This window comes from Oncorhynchus nerka, linkage group LG4, assembly GCF_034236695.1.
Source record: "Oncorhynchus nerka isolate Pitt River linkage group LG4, Oner_Uvic_2.0, whole genome shotgun sequence".
Taxonomy (NCBI): Eukaryota; Metazoa; Chordata; class Actinopteri; order Salmoniformes; family Salmonidae; genus Oncorhynchus; species Oncorhynchus nerka.
In genome coordinates, this window is record NC_088399.1 from 50,709,361 (window position 1) to 50,734,437 (window position 25,077).

Here is a 25,077-nt window from a genome sequence, read left to right on the forward strand (position 1 = left end):
TTTGTGGTCTCAGTGTAGCAGGCTGCCGGCAGAGGGTTTGTGGTATCAGTGTAGCAGGCTGACGGCAGAGGGTTTGTGGCCTCAGTGTAGCAGGCTGCCGGCAGAGGGTTTGTGGCATCAGTGTAGCAGGCTGACGGCAGAGGGTTTGTGGCCTCAGTGTAGCAGGCTGACGGCAGAGGGTTTGTGGTCTCAGTGTAGCAGGCTGACGGCAGAGGGTTTGTGGTCTCAGTGTAGCAGGCTGACGGCAGAAGGTTTGTGGCCTCAGTGTAGCAGGCTGCGGGGAGAGGGTTTGTGGCCTCAGTGTATGTAGCAGGCTGCCAGCAGAGGGTTTGTGGCCTCAGTGTATGTAGCAGGCTGCAGGCAGCAGAGGGTTTGTGGCCTCAGTGTATGTAGCAGGCTGCCAGCAGAGGGTTTGTGGCCAGTCAGTGTATGTGTAGTAGCAGGCTGCCAGCAGAGGGTTTGTGGCCTCAGTGTATGGCTGCCAGCAGGCCTCAGTGTATGTAGCAGGCTGCCAGCAGAGGGTTTGTGGTGTATGTAGCAGGCTCAGTTTGTAGTGTAGCAGGCTGCCAGCAGAGGGTTTGTGGCCTCAGTGTATGTAGCAGGCTGCCAGCAGAGGGTTTGTGGCCTCAGTGTATGTAGCAGGCTGCCAGCAGAGGGTTTGTGGCCTCAGTGTATGTAGCAGGCTGCCAGCAGAGGGTTTGTGGCCTCAGTGTATGTAGCAGGCTGCCAGCAGAGGGTTTGTGGCCTCAGTGTATGTAGCAGGCTGCCAGCAGAGGGTTTGTGGCCTCAGTGTAGCAGGCTGCCAGCAGAGGGTTTGTGGCCTCAGTGTATGTAGCAGGCTGCCAGCAGAGGGTTTGTGGCCTTAGTGTAGCAGGTTGCCAGGAGAAGGTTTGTGGCTTCAGTGTAGCAGGCTGCGGGGAGAGGGTTTGTGGCTTCAGTGTAGCAGGCTGCGGGGAGAGGGTTTGTGGCTTCAGTGTAGCAGGCTGCGGGGAGAGGGTTTGTGGCTTCAGTGTAGCAGGCTGCGGGGAGAGGGTTTCCTTGTTCCTACTCACAAGAGGCTCAGTCTAGTACAGGGGAAGAAATAAATGCAACAGAATAATACAAAAAAAATCATGCTTTTTCAAATGTCAAACTAAATCTGATCGAGAGAATAATATTAAAAAACATCCTATCAATGACTCCAGAATAACAATTCATATTTAAGTTGCATGTTAACGTACTTGTAAATGTCAAATTCCTCGAGGTCTGGGGTGAATTGGGGTGCTCCATTTTACAGTGACACCATCATCAACATCAATGGGTAGCCGTAAGCAGTAATCATTTCACATATTTTCCTTTATGTTTCAGGGCTCAAAGAAAGACAACAACTAATTATCTGGTGACAAAATAGAATTTATGAAATTATACTATTCATCTTGAGGTTTGAATATCTTTCTTAGGATCGTTCTTTTTTTTTATCTGGTAAACTGCAGCCATACTACAGTACATCTACAGTACACCTACAGTACATCATTCAAAAGAGGGTCTGAAATAGAGTATGAGATAGTTCTTGACAGAGCCATATCTCTTTATATGGCTCTGATTCTTGATACTTAAGGTATCCTAGCAACCTGACAATGAAATAATTGATGGAGTGAACACAAATGTCCTCTTTTTTGTTGTTGTTGCCTTTATTGTCCATGTTGCCAAGTGGAGTTATGCATAAATTATGTATATACACAGTAGACCTTCAGAATAGACTAAGCCAGTAAAGCAAACTGCTAAATGTCAATTTCTTCTTCCAGTATAAACACAGACACGTGCCTGCCCTTGCGGATTAGAACAAAACCATCTGTAACAAAATGTACAAATTGATCTTGATATAGATATAAATGAATTCGAAAATAGGCCGTTTGAAGAGTTTGGCTATCAGGGTATAAACATTTGATCGATACGTTACTATAAATACAACAACGTGTTTAGATATTGGTATACTTCGCTCTACAAAGACTAAACATATACCGGGTATCCTAGATCTAGCACTGTTGATACACACCTGTGGCACACGGCTGGTCTGGTAACCACGGAAACCAGGTGGGCCATCTCAAAGGTTCGGGGGGGGCGGAGCGACCAAACACATGACGTCATCAGCAGGGAACAGCAGTCGCAGATGATTGACAACATTGGTTATAATAACGAATGATCGACAGCATTGAGGCACTAATTGACAACATTAGGTGTTGACACGCTCAGGTAACAGGAGTGTTTTTCTTACATTCAAGTGACAGTAGCAACATCGTCACTGTACACGAAACACACCGTCCACTGTGAAGACTCTGTGCTATTCTTTGAAATTCTTCATCCTGATATAAATTGAATTGGCTGCGCCGTGCAAACTGCATCCAATCGCACACTACACTTTCTCTTAAAACACAAGAGGGGCAGGAGCTTTGCCCCTCAGTAACAAGACTATCAAATTACTCAAATACTTAAAACATAACATCTAAAGTTAATTCTACACCATATGTATTTCAGTGAAAACAGTGGGAGAACATTTCAGTTTGAATTAAAAGCCTCGTCTCACCTCTACCTGCATCCAGCAAATTGATGTTGTGGAGTTGTAACCAACACTTGTTTGTGAAGACACTTGTAAAAGGTTTGGCTTTGAAACACATTAAGGCAGTGAAGTAGAAACATTTGTTACAGACCAGAAAGCGTTGTGGGACAAATCACTATTGAGCATGATACACTGAGTGTACAAAATATTACACCTTCCTAATACCGAGTTGCATCCCTTTTGCCCTCAGAACAGCCTGAATTCGTCAGGGATGCCGGTCCATGTAGACTCCAATGCGTCCCACAGTTGTATCAAGTTGTCTGGATGTCCTTTGGGTGGTGGATCATTCTTGATATAGATGGGAAACTGTTCGAGTGTGAAAAACCCTGCAGCATTGCAGTTCTTAACACAAACCACTGGGCCTGGCACCTACTACCATACCCAGGTCAAAAAGGCACTTCAATATTTTGTCTTGCCCATTCACCCTCTGAATGGCACACACACACAATCCATGTCTCGAATTTCTCAAGGCTTAAAAAGCATTATGTAACCCGTCTCCTCTCCTTCGCCCACACGGATTGAAGTGGATTCATAAAAGGGGACCATAGCTTTCGCCGGGATTCTCCTGGTCAGTCCGTGTCATGGAAAGAGCAGGTGTCCCTAATGTTTTGTGCACTCAGTGTATATTTGTAGAGAAACCATACTTGCGTTCTTATCTCTCCCTTTTCGTTACTGTATTTGTCAAGCACGCCGAAATGCGTTCTCTGTAAGACATGTGCTACAGTGATGAAGCCTATTCCAGCTACTCTAAACGCCCCGCAGACGTGTTCACTTCCTACAGACGGTCTCAATGTGCAACTATCAGTCATCCAAGAGCACAAGAACAGTGACGAGTGAATAACAAGCATGATAATAACACAGATAGTGTCTCACTGCTGTTCGCTTAAGTCTTAAATAGGGATATTGATTTTGAGTGGAGGCAATGCATTTCCTAACACGAAATGTGGTCCTTCTTTCGTGCAGTCCACTAGGTTTCTGCAGCTAGAAAACCGTAGTTGACTTTTCCTCCTCTCACCATGAAAACCCTGGAGGCCCATAGATTCTCGGTGGCGGGGAATGACTCCATGCTCTATGACTCCTCTGGGATCAGGTTGCTCCATTGTGGTTTGCCATCCCGTTGGCTTTGTAGCTATGATGTAGCTCCTGTTCGGTCCGACTACAGACTGACGTGGGGTTTATAGTTCCTATGGTTAACAGGACCGTGTGGGGTTTGTAGTTCTTGTGGCTCAGCACGTCCTGTGAGATCTGTGGGATTTGTAGTCTCTGTAGCTCAGCAGGTCCTGTGGGACCTGTTGGTTTCGTAGTACCCAGTAGATGTACAGGACCTATGGGGATTGTAGTTCATGTACTCGGCAGGTCTTCTGGGATTTGTAGTTCCCTGTAGATGTGCAGGTTATGTGGAGTCTGTAGTTCCTGTGGGATTTGTAGTTCCTAGTAGATGTGCACATCCCGGCTCATATCCTGCCCGTGTCTTGGTCCTTGTCCTCCAGCAGCTCAATAAGCTGAGTGAAGCTCTGCTTCACGGCATCAATGTTGTCCACTGAGCTGCCCTCTAGAATCCAGCTCTTCCCTCGGGCCAGAGGCTCCAGCTCAAAATACTTCTTTATCTAGCAGAGAAGCAGACATAGAAGGAGAGAGGACAGAGGTTTAACACCATCATTTCAAGTAACATTTCAACAAGAGAGAGAGAGACAGAGACAGAGAGAGAGAGCAGAGAGGGAGAAACCAACCGAGAGGAGAGAGAGAGAGAGAGAGACAGAGAGAGAGAGAGCGAGAGAGAGAGAGAGAGAGAGAGAGAGAGACCGAGAGAGAGAGACCGAGAGAGAGAGACAGAGAGAGAGTGACAGAGAGAGAGAGAGAGGAGTGCAGAGAGTGAGAAACCAACAGAGATGAGAAAGAGAGAGACACAGAGAGAGTGAGAGCTCAGCGGTTTGGACACATTGAAAAACACATAACAGTGAATAAATATCTGTAACATTATCTCATTTGGTATTTCCTTCTTGATGCGCGGGTGTACGGCATAGTATAAGATAGCTGATTTTGAATAAATAGTTTTCATTCCCATGTAATTACACCAATATCTGCCAAAAGCTTTGCATTCCATCTAACAAGAGCCAAGTGGAGACCACAAACTAGGCCAAAGTTGTACTTAAAAAGAGTGCCTAAAGAAATTAAGCAATACAACTATGTCCAACCATGGAAGCGGGTCCCATGTTGAAAGTCCGCACGCGAGCAAAACAATAACAATCAATCCAGGAATCAAATGGGAGAAAGGTTACCCTTGTGGTTTCCGCTGACTCCCAGTTGAGCTGAAATACACACAATTTTGAAAACAAGAACAGTGTCCAGCTATGTCAAAAATGTGGAGAGAAAAAAAAACAACATAAAACACAGCTATGATTCGCTCGACACTTTAAAAACTTCTGCGCAAACACTTGACTCGCATTGATAGGTGGTCAAGCCATCATAGCAGACCGTTTCTGGGAAGGTTTACTACTTGATAACAGGCATCCCAGGAATATATGGGAACCACATATACAGGACCACTTATATATGAATCCGTAAGCCTAAGGCCATAGTGGTCAGTCTCTGTGGTGGTTTACAACCAGAGGGGGGGTGATGAGGCATGGCCAACCAGGCCATAACCATATAAATATAATTATATTTCTATAGCCATTAAGTAGGGCATCAGACTGTTTCAGTGAGAGTTTACTACCAAGGTGATGTAAGGCCATGCTGGTCTCCTGGTCATCAGACAGTGCGGTGACGGAATGCTACTTGTTGCCCTCTCCGGGTAATAATGATCTGAGAGAGCAGAGTAGTGTCTGGAGAACCTTGACCCCGCACAGGCCAAGAATAAATACCTGGCAAAGCCTCACCCGAGTGTCAGGCCAGTACTCGGAGGAGTCTTTTTTCACATTTGGAATACAACTGGCCTGGATAGTGGATACTATAGCAGGGTCGTGGTAAGTAGGGCAAGAAAACGGTTAGAAACGGATTGAAACGAGGCGCTGCTAAATGCTGGTTGTCGGGGGGTTCACGGAAAAATGTTTTGCTACGTTGTGCCCTAAGGAACATGACTCAGCACTTGGATAAAAAGAATAGGAAATTAGGTCAAATAAATAAAACTATTTGAGTAAACAGAGTCTTAACGGTGAACTTTCCAAACAGATTCTTGTCCATCTGTGTTTAAAGAGGAGAGTCCAGTGTTTGGCTGTGTGTGCCTGTGTGTCTGTCAGTGCCAGTCAGTAGGGACAACTTCCTCTTCTCTGTGCAGACTGAGGAGGAGGGGGGGGGGGTATCATGTTCAAACCCATTCAGAGAATAGGACTAGGGAGGATATCATAGGATACCCTAGGACACCACACTGCACTGATGGCCAAACCGACAGGAACAAGAGAGACTAGAATCTGCACTGACAGGCTGTAAAAAGCTCTACAGAAAGTGCTGGAGCTGCTCTTGCCCTTTTCCTTTCAGAGCAGAGAGAAAGAGAATAAATAAATAATCAAACAAAACATCCTTTGAGCCAAAGCTCCCATAGCATGCCAAGAATGCTGATTAAGATTTCCCTGTCTGGGACTTCATCGCTCGCTGCTATGAAATTACACAATCCTCCTCCTCCGAGAGCGAGAGAGAGCGAGAGAGAGAAAGAGAGAACAGGCTTAGAAGGAGCCGCAGCTTTTGTCTATTGTTTTTATTTTTGTGTGTGTACTGTGTGTGTGTGTGTGTGTGTGTGTGTAACAGTGGGAAGAATGTTGATGAAATTCAACATGGAGAAAGCAACAGGTCGATGAAGGCTAGGTTAAGAGAGGTTAGGGGTCAGAGGGGTTCGAGGCTAGCCTGATACAGTACAACAATCCACTGTCTGGTGGAAAAGGCTGACACAGCAGAAACCTTCCCATTCACAAGTCTCTCTTTGCCGGGCATCTCAACGGGGTCAAGATGGGCAAGCTGGTAGCCTCGCTTGGCCCAACTTAGCCCACGTGTAGGCGGAGCTAGCTAACGCAAGACTTTGCTAACAAGCCGGAGGAGAGATGTTGGTGGGACAAATCAGTAAGACCAGAGGGCTTCTCTTTACAGACTGGGGTTTACCTATCAGCTAGTCTTGTGCACCAGACAATTAGCCTGGGGACAAAGTTACCTGTCAGGTACATGAGTTTCTCTCTGCTTGACGTCTCAGCAGGGTCATGATGATAGGCAAGCTGGCACGCTTCGCTTAGCTTGACTTAGATGTAGGCGGAGCTAGCTGACACACGGCAAGTATAGGGTGCGAGGCAAATAAGATGAAGTGGATGTGGGAAGGTCATTCAGTGTGAACAGCAGATAAAGGGTTGAAGGCATAGAAATAGAATGATTAGAACGGGCTTGGAACCTCTAACCCTGGCAATTTGACTGGTAAACTCATGGGTACACTCGCAACGGCTGCCTCGAATTGTGATGCAATATTTTCCATGGTAATGCAGAATGTTCCAGCAACTGATGCTGGATTACCATGGTACTGTAGAATGTTAATTAACATTTTGCTAACTGATGTGGCTCATGCAATGGAATGTACTTGCTGTAATGTCAGATGAGTCGATTCAACAAATCACAGCACAGACTGATGTGTACACTTCCCGATGTTACTTCCTGCTTTGCTTCTATGGGTACAATCCCAATGTCCACCAGTCCACCCATTATGCCATCGTCGACTTGAATGGGGACTCCTCTTCTATTCATTATATTTCTATTGTTTGACTCTACGGACTGTGGTGGCGTGACCTATACGTCACACAGCCCCAGAAGAACCCGCTCAAAGCTGGGATCAATAGGATATGTGTTTCCAGGGCTGACGAGATCTAATCTGATCAAGATCAAGATCTGTTGAAAAACGGTGGGAGGCTGGGAGCTGAAACCACAGTAAGATGGTGTTAGCCTGAGGAAGGGCCACGTGCTTTAAACATAATGATCAAAGTGGTAAGAGTTCATTTGAGGAAAGAAAAACTAAACTCTTCCAAAACATGATTGTTCCTCCCGTGGTGACAGTTCACAACTGCGCAAATCCAGACCTGCATCTGGAAGACAACTGTGTCATGTCCAGTAGACAAAATGTTTTGAAACAGGAAGGTATTACCTAAAGCTGTTCCATAAGAAATGCTTGTTTTGTTTTTCCTTGTGCCCTGCTAAATATGACCCTGAAGTAGCTAGTAACTTCCTGTTCTGCTCAGAGAGTATGGTAGATTGTATATGGGTATAGGTATGAAACAGGGTGCTGACTGACTGTTTAAGCCTTTCCTCCAATGCACCTTGAGAGGGAGGTGAGGAATCAAAGACAGGAGAAATCAAGGGTTTGACCTCTTAAAACACTTTGACAGACCCTATTGGTACCATAGGGTGCTGCTGAGTGACTCCTGTATAACCCCCTGTGTAGAAACAGGGGCCTCCCTCTAAAAAGGAGACCTGTTTCCCAACAGGCCTCGAGGGGATGTGGAGGAGGCAGCGAAACACCCCTGGTAGATTTACAGTAACTCAATTTTACAGGGGGGCTACGACTACGAGCCGCCTGAATGGGCTGACAGCAAACATCTGGTCCTGAGGCTGGAGCTGGGCTGGGGAGCTGGCAACATGCCATGTCATCAGCAGTATCAGTGGAAAGGAGAGGGCCCCAGACTCCAGCCCTCACAGGTCTCCCGCCTTTCCTTCCTCCCTCCCCACCCTGTCCATCCATCTATTCATCCATAAATTGAGAAATCCACGCAAGGCTTCACAAAGAAAACAACTCATTGATTGACAGGTGACCCAATACTTTAACACCAAGATACTCTGAGATCTACCAATCAATCTGAAGGGGATTTACACACACAAGGTAAAACTGATGTCTTTTTAATGGCTTACATTCTACATAACTTTCATAGTCATGGGAGACCTTTCCAGGACCGTTCTTATTAAGTGGAGGCTGATGACAGCCACAGTAACATGCAATATTTGACTAAATATCTCACTGATTGGGGGGGGAATGTAGCCAGGAAGATCATGTAAATCCGTAATATTGAAAACATCTCAGAAAAAGAACTTCAGCACGCCAAAACAACAACAACGGCTCCATCTGAAAAGTGAGATTCAATTGTGATGGCCCGACGTGCCTCTCATATTTCAGACAAAGGTCGGATCTTTTGGGGGTAGCTCCAGTTTAGTATAAAATCGGTGGAAAATCCGGACCGTTCCAAAAACCCAAACCGCCTGTTAGACCTGTAAAACCTCCACAAACAAGCCTTGGGATCATCCCTGCTATTTCCCCACAGCAGTGGAGGGAGTAATATTTCATGGTGGAGCAGTAGGAGGGCCAAGCATTGGGGATTCCTCAGCGGTAAAAACATAGCTCAGTAACCAACGCTGAGCCAAGACCCCCGATTCCCATTTTATAAACGGCAGAGACGCCACGCACACATAATATTCCCGAACACGGCCTGTGTGTGTGTTCCATGAAATTGCTCTGTATGTACATTGGCGTTCTTGTGTATTACGTACGCACCATATTGTAATCGGATGGCATATTACAGACATGTCGCACAACAATGTTCACAGAGCACGGAGAACAAGGCCTGGATGAGGTACTAACCTAGGTAGCCCACGTATGTAGGTACTACGTGCGAGTACCTACACATGCGTCGATAAAACGCTGCGCTCGCACACCACTTATGAGCCATATCCCAAATCTAACGGCAAGCTTCTGAGGAGCACTTACCTCTTTTCCTCTCTCATTCCTTCGGTCCCAGTCTCCCCTTTCAAATTTATTTTTTTTTTTTTTTAAAAATGGCAGATTGAGGGCCCCTAATTCCCTATATGGCGCTGTACGCCATTTGGAATGCAGCCGGAGTCTACAGTGAAATGTTATGTGCGAGTGGGGTTGAGAGGCTGTGATAGCCCGTGAGCAACAGTGGCCAACATAAGCCCACCTGAGATAAAAGGCCCCATCTGGTGCCATCATTCATCTGTGTGATGAATCTCTCCTCACGTCATGCCTAGTGACACCACTCCATTAAGCAAGGCTGGTGTGTGAGTTTTGGCTGCTGAGTGGAGTGGGTGGCTGGGTCTGGGGTAGGTAGTCCATAACTCACACACGGTGTAGTAGACTGGGTCCGGCTGGTTGGGGCCCTCAGAGGCTTCAGCGCCAGAACAACTGAAACACATCGGGGTGCGGCAGGAGCCTCCATAGGTCGGGGGCCACAGTCTAGGGGTGTGTACCGAACAGCATCCTATTCCCTATATAATGCAATGCTTTTGACCGGAGCCATTTGGGACACAACCTAGTCCAGTTAGACACACATCTTGGCGCAGAGGAAGCTCCTCCACTCGAACACATGCCACAGCCACAGTAACACACTCCCTCCAGGGTTGGCCATCAGACAGAGAGGCCCCTGGGAACACAGGAGCTATTGCAGACCTCAATTATAAACACATGTAGTTCTATCCTTGTGATGTACCGGTCTATGAATGTTAACTATTATGTCATGTTTTGTGTGGACCCCAGGAAGAGTAGCTGCAGAATCAGCAGTAGCTAATGGGGATTCTAATAAATGAGTAAATCGATATAAGCACCACGCACGCACACATGTACACGTTCAATTCATCCATCGATTCATGCACACACACACACACACAATGCCGTGCACCCAGTAACACACACACTCACAAAACCAGACTTCCCACTCAGACATACAGACCTGAAAATCTAATTGGATAAAAATACCTATTGGTGAAAGTTGTCTACTCTACTGCCATGAGAAGAAGTCTAGCTAGCAGTTAATGTGATTAGTCTGCATGCTCTGGCCAAATGGGATCTGGACACACACACACACACACACACACACACACACACACACACACACACACACGGCATAGTGAGATAGATGTCAGCAGGCTGTCTGGGGCTGTCTGGCCGGTGAAGACAGGGTCGAGGGGAACAGGGGGGACAGAGGGCCCGTGTTGTTCCTGTTACTCGAGCATCGTGGGTAAAGAATGTGGAACTGTCGCTCTGCAATAGGTGAAGTTTACATTTAGCCCAATACGGTTGGTTGGAGTGGCTGTATGCAATATGTAGGTACATTAAGCCTGGTGGGAGGAAATATTATGCACGATGTTGGTTTGAATGCCTATATAATTAAATCGGTCGAGACGCATACATCAGCCATGTATCCACACATATGTATGACTGCATCCTTTAATGACAGTGAAGGCCAATACGTAATGTGTGTGTATATGTCTGTAAATGCATGTCAGAGGCGCACGCACGCACGCACACACACACACACACACACACACCAGCCTGTGTGACAGCAGCTGTCTAGACAGTACTAGCTGTTAAAAGGTAGACGTAACACAGGTGGCGTTGGGGACAGCAACAAAAGGAGCCAGTGGGTTCAGCAGACCTGGCCAATGCCACCAGACAGTGTGTGCGTGCGTGCATGGACCTGGCCAGTCATGACAACCCCTCTCTGTGTGACCGACTGGCGCGGCGACCTTTCTCCAAGAATGGGAGCGCCACACAATGGTGTCTGGACTCCTCTTCCCTTCTCTCGCTCTCCCTTAAACACTCTTTCCCCCCCCCCTCTCCTTCTCCCCCCTCTCTCGCTCTCTTTCTGCCGCTCTCCCTCTCTCAGGGCAGACAGAATGTAACACACCCCAGGACATGCCACTGTCACAGTCCCGCCTCTGTCTGTCTGTGAGACACACAACATGGCCTTTGTCTGCCGCCTCTCAAACGCATCTTTCAATAAGTAGAAAAGAAAATCTACAGCCCCCCCCAAATTGTCTAAATGATCGAGCATGAACGCAATGAAAAGCTCTCTCGTTCTTTTACTTCTCCTCTCCTCTCCTCCCCCCTCTCTTTTTACATCTAAAGCGTGGGTACTGTTCACTTTGAGCAGTGCATTTACACCTACGCTGATCGGGCTAGCGCTGTATCTTTACGGGTAAAAATCACTCCCCTGCAACAGTTTTACGTATATCAAAGGGAATACGAGCATCTCGGTTACGCTACACTTACGAGTGACCTCGGGACAGAGAACACACCAGAAGGTCGCGAGAGAGATTGAGAGATCTGGACGAGGTCTTCCTCTACTAGCGGCCCCCACGTGCTGTGCGTTTCCTAGGCATCCGTCTCTATCAGTCAGTCATAACTCTATTAGGTGCAGATGCTGGGTAGGGATGCTCTGTCTAGTCTCTCAAGCTGAAGTAATTCTATTATTGTTCGAAATGACCAGCCAGATCAGGGACGGGAGGAAGGGAGATGGGGGAGGAGGGGTGAGACCCCAGCAGATTATTTTAAAGGAAAGGCATTGACCCCCATTACTGCACAGAGGGAGGGCAGCCTCCCCAAACCGGGGGGGTGTGGGCAGTAAATTACCCCAGATAGTCAAGCCTGGGCTGGGTAGAGTTTCAGCTGCCATGGGGGTTTAGTTATGGAGAGAGTGGAGGCTTAAGGGCACCGCACATCAATAATCAAAAGAGCAAAAGCCTTAGTTTTATAATGAGGATAAGAGCACAGAGGTTTACTCACCGACTGTGCATGTGTGCTCATGATGTGCATGGGGGGGGGGGGGGGGATGCATACACACAGGCACGCACACAGCAGTACGTTGAGGAGGCAGCTGAGGTGATTGTCTTTCTTACCCCAAAATATTGGCACACGTTCTACCTAAAGCTATGAGTGAAAATGATCTTTATAAAAGGGACGGCCAAGACATGTTGCCTTGCCTTGTTGTCTTGGGCTTCAGACAGAGAAAGGGGTGTCACTGTGCCTGTGTGTGCTTCCTGCGGTATTACCATCCATGGTGGTTCTTCCCCACACTAGGAAGTGTCATAGGAGAAGGATGAGGGGGTTCCTAACAGACAGAGGGAGGGAGGACGGGGGTTGTTGCTGTGGTTTGGTGTGTGTGGTTTGGTGTTCCTTCTGCTGATCAGACACTGGCCTTGGCACCCATATTAGGCATCGATGCCAACGTCGCCTGAGTGAATTCCCATCCCTCTGCAGAAAACAAACGGGCCCGTTGTGGTCGGAGCGGAGAGCGGAGGGCGTGCCGTCTGTCAGAGTTGCTGAACACAGGGACAAACAAGGACACAAACACAGATTCCAACAGACTCCACAGACTCTGGTCCAACAGACTCCACAGACTGGTCCAACAGACTCCACAGACTCTGGATCTGAACAATTTCTAATAGTATTTGAACCCATGTCTGCCTCCCTCCACAGCGTTGTTGGCCCACTGGAATATAGAATCCAGAACATTCCACTTGAGTTTCAGGAGGGAACAAGAGCAGGTTGATTCCAGACCCAAATTATTTTCCTTCTGAGTCCAATACCAACCTACTACACCTACCGCCCGTGGTGCAGACTGGCACACAGTTTGTGGCATATCATATTTGTTTCTGATCTGCCGTAATATCAAAATGAAAATTCCAGCAAACTATTTTTCATTTTTCACCCGTAGAGCCCTAGTTACCCAGACCATGCAGGTTGCAGCCACACATAGATAGGTGCTTCCTAGTGTCCACAACAAGCGTTCCATCCAGATGGGTCTTGCTTGGGTCTGCCTGTCAGTTCTGCTAAGGGCGCATCTCATTGGTCCACAGAGGCTTACTCTCCTTGTCTCCTTCCCTTAGCTTAAGCCGTCCCAGTCAGTCCTCTTAGACCTGGGCTCCATCTCAATAGTCTACAGCTTCTTCCTCTCCTTGTCTCCTTCCCTTAGCTTAAGCCGTCCCCGTCAGTCCTCTTAGACCTGGGCTCCATCTCAATAGTCTACAGCTTCTTCCTCTCCTTGTCTCTTTACCGTAATTTGCACTGATTGGAAAAGATTTGACAGGTCAAATCAAATTGTATTTGTCACATGCAACGGATGTAGACTTGACCGTGAAATGCTTTCTTAAGAGCGCTTTACAAACAATGCGGAGTAAAAAAATTCTAACAAAGAAACATATTAACACGAGGAATAACATGCACCAGAATTAAGCTATAGACAGGGAGCACCAGTAACAGACCAATGTGCAGGGGTACGAGGTATTTGAGGAAGATATGTACATGAAGGCAGGGTAAAGTGACTAGGCAAAATAAAACAAAGCAGCATATAGCAGCATATAATGACTATAAAAGTGTGTGTGTACAGTGGGGCAAAAAAGTATTTAGTCAGCCACCAATTGTGCAAGTTCTCCCACTTAAAAAGATGAGAGAGGCCTGTAATTTTCATCATAGGTACACTTCAACTATGACAGACAAAATGAGAAAAACAAAATCCAGAAAATGACATTGTAGGATTTTTAATGAATTTATTTGCAAATTATGGTGGAAAATAAGTATTTGGTCAATAACAAAAGTTTATCTCAATACTTTGTTATATACCCTTTGTTGGCAATGACAGAGGTCAAACGTTTTCCGTAAGTCTTCACAAGGTTTTCACACACTGTTGCTGGTATTTTGGCCCATTCCTCCATGCAGATCTCCTCTAGAGCAGTGATGTTTTGGGGCTGTTGCTGGGCAACACGGACTTTCAACTCCCTCCAAAGATTTTCTATGGGGTTGAGATCTGGAGACTGGCTAGGCCACTCCAGGACCTTGAAATGCTTCTTACGAAGCCACTCCTTCGTTGCCCGGGCGGTGTGTTTGGGATCATTGTCATGCTGAAAGACCCAGCCACGTTTCATCTTCAATGCCCTTGCTGATGGAAGGAGGTTTTCACTCAAAATCTCACGATACATGGCCCCATTCATTTTTTCCTTTATACGGATCAGTTGTCCTGGTCTCTTTGCAGAAAAACAGCCCCAAAGCATGATGTTTCCACCCCCATGCTTCACAGTAGGTATGGTGTTCTTTGGATGCAACTCAGCATTCTATGTCCTCCAAACATGAGGAGTTGAGTTTTTACCAAAAAGTTATATTTTGGTTTCATCTGACCATATGACATTCTCCCAATCTTCTTCTGGACGGGCCTGGACATGTACTGGCTTAAGCAGGGGGGCACGGCAGGATTGGAGTCCCTGGCGGCGTAGTGTGTTACTGATGGTAGGCTTTGTTACTTTGGTCCCAGCTCTCTGCAGGTCATTCACTAGGTCCCCCCGTGTGGTTCTGGGATTTTTGCTCACCGTTCTTGTGATCATTTTCAGCTCTTTGGTCTTGACAGCTCTTTGGTCTTGGCCATAGTGGAGTTTGTAGTGTGACTGTTTGAGGTTGTGGACAGGTATGTTTTATACTGATAACAAGTTCAAACAAGTGCCATTAATACAGGTAACGAGTGGAGGACAGAGGAGCCTGTTAAAGAAGAAGTTTCTTGCTTGTTTGTAGATGACCAAATGCTTATTTTCCACCATAATTTGCAAATTAATTCATTAAAAATCCTACAATGGGATTTTCTGGATTTTTTTTCTCATTTTGTCTGTCATAGTTGAAGTGTACATATGATGAAAATGACAGGCCTCTCTCATCTTTTTAAGTTGGAGAACTTGCACAATTGGTGGCTGACTAAATACTTTTTTGCCCCACTGTATGTGTTGTGTCATGTGCGTTAGCACATGTAGTGTATGTGGATGTGTGAGATACACAAACAACCAGTCAGCTAAGCATTCATGGGTTTTTCTTTATTTTTACTATTTTCTACATGTAGAATTATATTGAAAAAGTCAACACGATGAAATAACACATATGGAATCATGTAGCAACCAAAAAAGTATTAAACAAATCAAAATATATTTATATTTGAGTTCTTTAAAGTAGCCACCCTTTGCCTTGATGACAGCTTTGCACCCTCTTGGCATTCGCTCAACCAGCTTCATGAGGTAGTCACCTGGAATGCATTTCAATTAACAGGTGTGCCTTGTTAAAACCTTTTAGGGATAGGGGGCAGCATTTTTCACTTTGGATGAATTGCGTGCCCATAGTGAAATGCCTCCTACTCTGTCCCAGATGCTAATATATGCATATTATTATTACTATTGGATAGAAAACACTCTGAAGTTTATAAAACTGTTTGAATTATGTCTGTGAGTATAACAGAACTCATAGGGCAGGCAAACTTCCAAACAGGAAGTGGAAATTCTGGGGCTGGTTGATTTTTGACTCATCGCCTATTCACATCCAAATAAGATATGGATCTGTTCGCACTTCCTACACCTTCCACTAGATGTCAACAGTCAGTAGAACGTGGAATGAAGCCTCTAGTGTGATGTGGGACCGGATGGCAGCTATTTGAGTCACTGGTCTGGCAGAATGCCAGTTCCTGGTTACGCAGTAGTCATTATATCGCCTTGCATTCCATTACTCTATAGACAAAAATGAATGCTCCGGTTGGAACGTTATTGGATATATATGATAATAACATCCTGAAGATGGATTCTCTACTTAGTTTGACCAGTTTATTCGACCTGGAATATAACTTTTTGAAGTTTTCGTCCGAGTTCGCCTGGACCAGCGCCAGCTTTTGGACATGTGAACTAAACGTGCTAGCAAAAGTAGCTAATTAGACACTAGTAATGGACATTATGGAACAAAACAACGATTTACTGCGGAACTAGGATTCCTTGCACTGCATTCTGATGAAAGATCATCAAAAGTAAGGGAATATTTATGATGTAATTTCGTATTTCTGTTGACTCCAACATGGCGGAGAAATATATTTACGTCTGAGCGCCGTCTCAGATTATTGCATGGTATGCTTTTTTCGTAACGTTTTTAAAAAATGTATCTGACATAGCGGTTGCATTAAGAACCAGTGTATCTTTAATGATTTGTAAAACATGTATCTTTCGTCAAAGTTTATGATGAGTATTTCTGTTATCTGGCGTAGCTCTCTGTATTTACTCCGGATATTTTGGAGGCATTTCTGAACATCGCGCCAATGTAAACCGAAATTTGTGGATATAAATATGCATATTATCGAACAAAACATAAATGTATTGTGTAACATGATGTCATATGAGTGTCATCTGATGAAGATTATCAAAGGTTAGTGATTAATTTTATCTCTAATTCTGCTTTTGTGACTATCTTTGGCTGGGAAAAACGGCTGTGTGTTATTTTTGGATTTGGTGGTGATCTAACATAAATACACTGCTCAAAAAATAAAGGGAACACTAAAATAACACATCCTAGATCTGAATGAATGAAATATTCTTATTAAAGACTTTTTATTTACATAGTTGAATGTGCTGACAACAAAATCACATAAAAATTATCAAAGGAAATCAAATGTATCAACCCATGGAGGTCTGGATTTGGAGTCACTCAAAATTAAAGCGGAAAACCACACTACAGGCTGATCCAACTTTGATGTAATGTCCTTAAAACAAGTCAAAATGAGGCTCAGTAGTTTGTGTGGCCTCCACGTGCCTGTATAACCTCCCTACAACGCCTGGGTCTCCTGAGGGATCTCCTCCCAGACCTGGACTAAAGCATCCACCAACTCCGGGACAGTCTGTGGTGCAACGTGGCGTTGGTGGATGGCGCGAGACATGATGTCCCAGATGTGCTCAATTGGATTCAGGTCTGGGGAACGAGCGGGCCAGTCCATAGCATCAATGCCTTCCTCTTGCAGGAACTGCTGACACACTCCAGCCACATGAGGTCTAGCATTGTCTTGCATTAGGAGGAACCCAGGGCCAACCACACCAGCATATGGTATCACAAGGAGTCTGAGGATCTCATCTCGATACCTAATGGCAGTCAGGCTACCTCTGGCGAGCACATGGAGGGCTGTGCGGCCCCCCAAAGAAATGCCATCCCACACCATGACTGACCCACCGCCAAACCGTCATGCTGGAGGATGTTGCAGGCAGCAGAATGTTCTCCACGGCGTCTCCAGACTCTGTCACATCTGTCACATGTGCTCAGTGTGAACCTGCTTTCATCTGTGAAGAGCACAGGGCGCCAGTGGCGAATTTGCCAATCTTGGTGTTCTCTGGCAAATGCCAAACGTCCTGCACGGTGTTGGGCTGTAAGCACAACCCCCACCTGTGGACGTCGGGCCCTCATACCACCCTCATGGAGTCTGTTTCTGACCGTTCGAGCAGACACGTGCACATTTGTGGCCTGCTGGAGGTAATTTTGCAGGGCTCTGGCAGTGCTCCTCCTGCTCCTCCTCGCACAAAGGCAGAGTAGCGGTCCTGCTGCTGGGTTGTTACCCTCCTACGGCCTCCTCCACGTCTCCTGATGTACTGGCCTGTCTCCTGGTAGCGCCTCCATGCTCTGGACACTACGCTGACAGACACAGCAAACCTTCTTGCCACAGCTCGCATTGATGTGCCATCCTGGATGAGCTGCACTACCTGAGCCACTTGTGTGGGTTGTAGACTCCGTCTCATGCTACCACTAGAGTGAAAGCACCGCCAGCATTCAAAAGTGACCAAAACATCAGCCAGGAAGCATAGGGACTGGGAAGTGGTCTGTGGTCACCACCTGCAGATCCACTCCTTTATTGGGGGTGTCTTGCTAATTGCCTATCATTTCCACCTGTTGTCTATTCCATTTGCACAACAACATGTGAAATGTATTATCAGTGTTGCTTCCTAAGTGGACAGTTTGATTTCACAGAAATGTGATTGACTTGGTGTTGTGTTGTTTAAGTGTTCCCTTTATTTTTTTGAGCAGTGTATACTTTGTTGTGTTTTCACTGTAAAACATTTTTTTAAATCGGAAACGATGGGTAGATTAACAAGATGATTATCTTTCATTTGCTGTATTTGACTTGTTAATGTGTGTAAGTTAAATATTTCCCCAAAATATTTTTGAATTTCCCGCGCTGCCTTTTCAGTGGAAAGTTGGGGGGGTTCCGTTAGATGAAGCTGTGTCCTAGACTGGTTCAAAGTTAATTGGTGGAATTTCTTTCCTTCTTTATGCGTTTGAGCCAATAAGTTGTGTTGTGACAAGGTAGGGGTGGTATACAGAAGATGGTATTTTACCAAATAGGGCTAAATCCATATTATGGCAAGAATAGGTCAAATAAGCAAAGAGAAACAACAGCCCATCATTACTTTAAGACATGAAGGTCAGTCAACGCAAAACATTTCAAGAACTTTTAAAGTTTCTTCAAGTGCAGTCGCAAAAACCATCAATCTCTATGATGAAACTGGCTCTCATGAGGACCGCCACTGTCACGTCTACTCCCGCTCCTCCGGAATACTAACCACCAATCATGAGATCCATCATTACGCACACCTGGCATCAATCATTACGCGCACCTGCACATCATCATTAGGCACACCTGGACTCCATTACCTCACTTATTACCTCCCCTGTATTCTTTCTCCAGTCAGTATTGTTCATGTGTTTACGCGTAGACGATACTGTTATGTTGTCTCGTTCCATGTTTGTTGTTTTACTAAACGTTTCACCTGCTTCAACTCACAGCGTCTTTGTTACAGCCACAGAAAGGAAGACCCAGAGTTACCTCTGCTGCAGAGGATACATTCATTAGATTTACCAGCCTCAGAAATTGCAGCCCAAATAAATGCTCCTAATAGTTCAAGAAACAGACATTTCAACATGTTTAGAGGAGACTGCGTGAATCTGGCCTTCATGGTCGAATTGCTGCAAAGAAACTACTACTAAAGGACACCAATAAGAAGAAGTGACTTGCTTGGGCTAAGAAACATGAGCAATGGACATTAGATCAGTGGAAAGTCCAAATGAGACTTTTGCTTCCAACCGCCGTGTCTTTGTGAGACGCAGAGTAGGTGAATGGATGATCTCTGCATGTGTGGTTCCCACCGTGAAGCATGAAGGAGGTGGTGTGATGGTGCTTTGATGGTGACACTGTCTGTGATTTATTTAGAATTCAAGGCACACTTAACCAGCATGACTACCACAGCATTCTGCAGCGATACGCCATACCATCTGGTTTGCACTTAGGACTATAATTTGTTTTCAACAGGACAATTACCCAACACACCTCCAGGCTATGTACGGGCTATTTGACCAAGCTGGAGAGTGATGACCTGGCCATCAGATGACCTGGCCTCCACAATCACCCAACCTCAACCCAATTGAGATGGCTTGGAATGAGTTGGACCGCAGAGCGAAGGAAATGCAGCCAACAAGTGCTCAGCATATGTGGGAACTCCTTCAAGACTGTTGGAAAAGCATTCCAGGTGAAGCTGGTTGAGAGAATACCAAGAATGTGCAAAGCTGTCAAGGCAAAGGGGGGGCACTTTGAAGACTGTAAAATATATTTGGATTTGTTTAACACTTTTTTTTGGTTACTACATGATTCCATATGTTATTTCATAATTTTGATGTCTTCACTATTAATTCTACAAAGTAGAACATAGATATTTGACGTTGAGACTGGTGTTTTGCGGGTACTATTTAATGAATCTGCCAGTTGAGGACTTGTGAGGTGTCTGTTTCTCAAACTAGACACTAATGTACTTGTCCTCTTGGTCAGTTGTGCACCGGTGCCTCCCACTCTTTCTATTCTAGTTAGAGCCAGTTTGAGCTGTTCTGTGAAGGGAGTAGTACACAGTGTTGTACGAGATCTTGAGTTTCTTGGCAATTTCTCGCATTGAATAGCTTTCATTTCTCAGAACAAGAATAGACTGACAAGTTTTAGAAGGAAGGTCTTTGTTTCTGGCCATTTTGAGCCTGTAATCAAACCCACAAATGCTGATGTTCCAGATACTCAACTAGTCTGAAGGACAGTTTTATTGCTTCTTTAATCAGAACAACAGTTTCAGCTGTGCGAACATAATTGCAAAATGGTTTTCTAATGATCAATTAGCCTTTTTAAAATGATAAACTTTGATTAACTGACACAACGTGCCATTGGAACAGTGATTGTTGCTGATAAATGGGCCTCTGTACACCAAATGAGATATTCCATTAAATATCAGCAGTTTCCAGCTACAATAGTAATTTACAACATTAACAATGTCTACATTATATTTCTAATTTATTTGATGTTATTTTAAAATGGACAAAAAAAGTGCTTTCCTTTAAAAAACAAGGATATTTCTAAGTGACCCCAAACTTTTGAACGGTAGTGAGTGTGTATATATATATATTTTATAGTACCCGTCAAAAGTTTTGTACAAACTTACTCATTCAAGGGTAGGTGTGCACTTGCTGAGCACTTGTTGGCTGCTTTTCCGTATCGCTGGCGTATCGCTGCAGAACGCTGTGGTAGCCATGCTGGTTAACTGTCCCTTGAATTCTAAATAAATCACCAAAAGTGTCATCAGCAAAGCAGCCACCAACACCATGTTTTGTACACTCAGTGTATATAGTCTAGTATGTGAGTCAGTGCAAGATAAGGCCAATGCAGATAGTCCCGGTAACCATTTAATGAACTATTTAGCAGTTTTATGGCTCTTTAGCAGTCTTATGGCTTGGGGGTAGAAGCTGTCCAGGAGCCTGTTGGTCTGAGTGGCGATTCCCCAGTACTGTTTGCCGGGCGGTAGCCGAGTGACCAGTCTATGGTTTGGGTGGCTGAAGTCTTTGGCAATTTTTCAGGCCTTCATCTGATACCGCCTGATATAGTGGTCATTGATGGCAGGGAGCTCGGCCCCCGTGATGTCCTGGGATGCCCACACCACCCTCCTTAGCGCTTTGCGGTTGGGGGCGGTGCATTTGCCATACCAAGCGATGATACAGCCAGTCAACAACTTTTTTCAGCCTCTTGAGGAGCAAGAGGCACTGTCGTGTCCTCTTCAAGACTGTGCGGGTGTGTGATCATGTTAAGTCCTTGTGGACACCAAGGAACCTGAAGCTATCGACCAGCTTCACTACTGCCCCATTGATGTGGACGGGGGCGTTCTTGGCTCTCTTTCCTGTAGTCCACGATCAGCTCCTTTGTCTTGCTGATGTTGAGGGAGAGGTTGTTATTCTGGCACCTCACTTCCAGGTCTCTGACCTCCTCCCTATTGGTTGTCTCATCGCTGTCGTTGATCAGGCCTACCACCATTGTGTTGTCAGCAAACTTGATGATGGTGTTGTAGTCGTGCGTGGCCATGGAGTCGTAGGTGAACAAGGAGTACAAGAGGGGACTACGCACACATCCTTGAGGTGCCCCCCATGTTGAAGGTCAACATGGCAGAGGTGTTGTTGCCTACCCTGACCACCTGGGGCCGGCACATCAGGAAGTCCAGGATCCAGTTGCAGAGGGAGGTGTTCAGTCCCAGGGTCCCTTGCTTGTGATGAGCTTGGGAGGGGACTATGGTGTTGAACGCTGAGCTGTAGTCTGAACAGCATTCTCACATAGTTATTTCATTTATTGTCCAGTTGGGAGAGGGAAGTGTGAAGTGCAATTGAGATTGCTTCATCTGTGAATCTGTTGGGGCGGTATGCGAAACTGGAGTGGGTCCAGGGTGTCTGGGATAATGCTCTTAATGTGTCTCATGATGCAGCCTTTTAAAGCAAGATCACACAGGTGAAGGCTCATCATAAGACTGGCTTTCACCTGGTCAGGGATGAGGCTAGACTAGAAAGAGACTTTAGACTATTGAGAAATAGGCTACCCCCGGACAAAGGCTATCCTACCTGCTAGAAGGAGGCAGAATGAAGTTCCGGACCGAGTGAAACCCTCTCTATAGCTTAACCTACAGCATACATCAAAACCTACAGACTACATTCCCCATACATAACTACTAGTCGTCAAACTGTTATGGGCTTTGATGTTCCCAGAACAAAGACAGGTAGTGAAAGAAAGCTGACTCGAGCTCATTTGACCTCTAATGCTGAACAAATGTTTCGCTACAACAAATCAAGTTACAAAAGTCAACCAAGAGGAACATAATTCAATGAAGCGCTTGCCTTGCCTGTCAGGCAACCACAGCAGCGCTAAACAATACAATATTACTGCCCAAAACACAGCAGGGAGTACTGTTGGACAAAAACACATTATCAAATGGTCATTCCAAGTCAACGTGTTCCGAGCCAGCCAGATAATCCATCATCATTATCCCCCTTAAGTATCACATGGAACAGGCCACTGGCCCCCACATCCTCGCTCATCATGTACACACACAAGTACATGCACGCACACGCACACCATACAAACATACACACACCCACGCAAACACACACACACACACATCCCCATCGTTTCTAATGTATTGGATGGAGTGTTACTGCCCGCATCCCAGAGGTGTGTGAATTGCAAAGGTGAAATATTTGAGGGCAGTATTTCGGAAGAAAAGTATCACCTCACAGGAACGGTAGAATAGGGGAATTGTATTTCATGCAAGTGAGTCGCACATTTTTGCACCATACATTTGGCTGACTGTACTGAGCCGAGTCCAGCTGAACCGCAGGATACATACTGTGCACCTCTATAGAGAAAGCACAATAAAGTTGGATTTAACTCATTGAGAAGTAGACCATTGTAACGATTCAGACTGACTGGTTCAACTACCTTTAAAAGATAGATACGATTATACATTGTGCATGGTGTGCTAATCTCCCCTCTCTAGCAGTGTGCACATGCAGGGTTATAAATCAGATGGGAGTCTCGATTACAGTGGCCGATTGAAGATTTTCCATGTTAGTTTCGTCGCACATCATCAGCTGTTGGTATCATATGCAAGCCTCCTGCAGCTGATCTGAGACAAATCTGAGTGCAACACTGCCCAAGAAAGTGCACACACAGTGTATAACGAAAGAGAGGCGCATGCGCACGCACGCATTGGGAGGTGAGGTGATACTCTATAAGGGGCTGATATTTACTACCCACCTAGGACTACTGCTCAGCCAGGTCATTAGAGCTCTGGGTTTTCACTTCCCCCCTGGAGCCTTCTATAGCCCCAGCCTGATACAGACCCATTTCACCATGACCTGCAGTGCCGAACACACGCATTCGAGCAAGCGAATACACAAGCACGCACACGAGTGCAAGCAGACACACGCACACACACAATTTCCATGCTCACTACAAACTGCGCACCTAGAAAACATTCCATTCAAACCTGATCTACTTCCACCACAAAATGGGGGGGGGGGGGGGACACCCCGAGACTCAGAAAAATGGTAATGTGAAAAGGTACATTATGACAAAAAGCATTGAGAGATAATACAGTGTTAAAGATGACAGAAAACATCTGCACCTCTGGTTAGTGCATCGAGACAGGCAGACTGCAGGTCATGAATAAGGTTGCAAAGTTACCGGAATCTTTAAAACAGTTGCAGAGTTTAATGGCTGTGATAGGAGAAAACTGTGGATGGATCAACAACATTGTAGTTACTTCACAATACTAACCTACTAATGACAGAGTGAAAAGAAGTAAGCCTGTACATAATACAATTTTCCAAAACATGCATCCTGTTTGCAATAAGGCAGGCACTAAAGTAAAACTACAAAAAATGGGGCAAAGAAATTAACTTTAAGTCCTAAATACAAAGCGGTATGTTTGGGGCAAATCCAACACAACATCACTGAGTACCACTGTCCATTTTTCAAGCATGGTTGTGGCTGCATCCTGTTATGGGTATGTTTGTCATCGGCAAGGTCTAGGGAGTTTTATTTAGGATAAAAAGAAACAATAGAGCTAAGCACAGGCTGAATCCTAGAGGAAAACCTGGTTCAGTCTGCTTTCCACCAGACACTGGGAGACAAATGCATCTTTCTGCAGAACAATAACCTAAAACACAAGTCCAAAAATACACAGGAGTTGCTTACCAAAACAACATTTTATATGTTCCTGAGTGGCCAAGTTACAGTTTTTACTTAACCCATTATGTGAGTTCCAAAGCGTGAGTTGTTTTATGCACGTAATGTCAGAATGCACTCACTGTTCCAAAATGGGATTGTTACGCAACAGGTTAGTTGGCCTTGATAATTAGTGTTACGTTTCAATTTGTCAATTTCAAAAGTTTTATTTTCTAACAACAGTCTGAATTGAAGTGTGTTCCACCTCATTAATTCACATAGAAGGAGCCCATTTCTGTGTTGCGGACATTTATGTTTGAGGCTTTACTGAGCCGGACAAACTTCTCTCTTCGAGGACAGCCCAATGTTTCCGCAGATCAGGTATGTAAAAATGTGCGCAGTCTTGCACGAATTGGCACATTTTCTGGCTGGCGCCCGCATTGCCTGCCTTGTTGTTTTCCGTACAAATAATAACTTTGGACATGTGTGCATTCCTATCAAAGTAAGTGCCTTATTTTCTGCATATTGTGTTGTCATTTCCATTGTAGCATACAGTATGAATGTATGGAGCATAATGTATTTACAGTTTTATTCACGTTTTCAAGTACTGGTGACAAATAATGCACTCTGATTATTGCATAGATTGTAAAGGGCACCTATGATGTGTGTAAAATACTTTCTGGAACATTCTACTGTTATAATGAGCTAGTGCTAAGCTATTTGCCACCTATGTGTGGCGCAATGTTTGCTGACATTATACAATGCATTCTGGGTATCACGTAAACGTCTGTCAGACCTGTGATAATGATGTGAAGGGTAAACTTCTGGAAGTGAATGATCATAGACGGCACAAACCCTTCAACATGCAATACTGCAAACAGA

At 45.3% G+C, this 25,077-nt stretch overlaps 1 protein-coding gene across 2 annotated transcripts in view; it reads right to left on the minus strand.

The window, feature by feature from the left end:
• Window positions 1-1,646: 1,646 nt before the first annotated feature.
• The window catches only part of LOC115127244 (ADP-ribosylation factor-like protein 15), a 65,402-nt gene continuing 41,971 nt past the window's right edge, over window positions 1,647-25,077 (minus strand). For both annotated transcript variants that reach the window (XM_029656885.2, XM_029656880.2), the window contains one exon: window positions 1,647-4,203. In XM_029656885.2, the coding sequence (XP_029512745.1) occupies window positions 4,051-4,203 (153 nt within the window). In that variant the 3' untranslated portion in view covers window positions 1,647-4,050. The remainder of the gene's footprint in view (window positions 4,204-25,077) is intronic.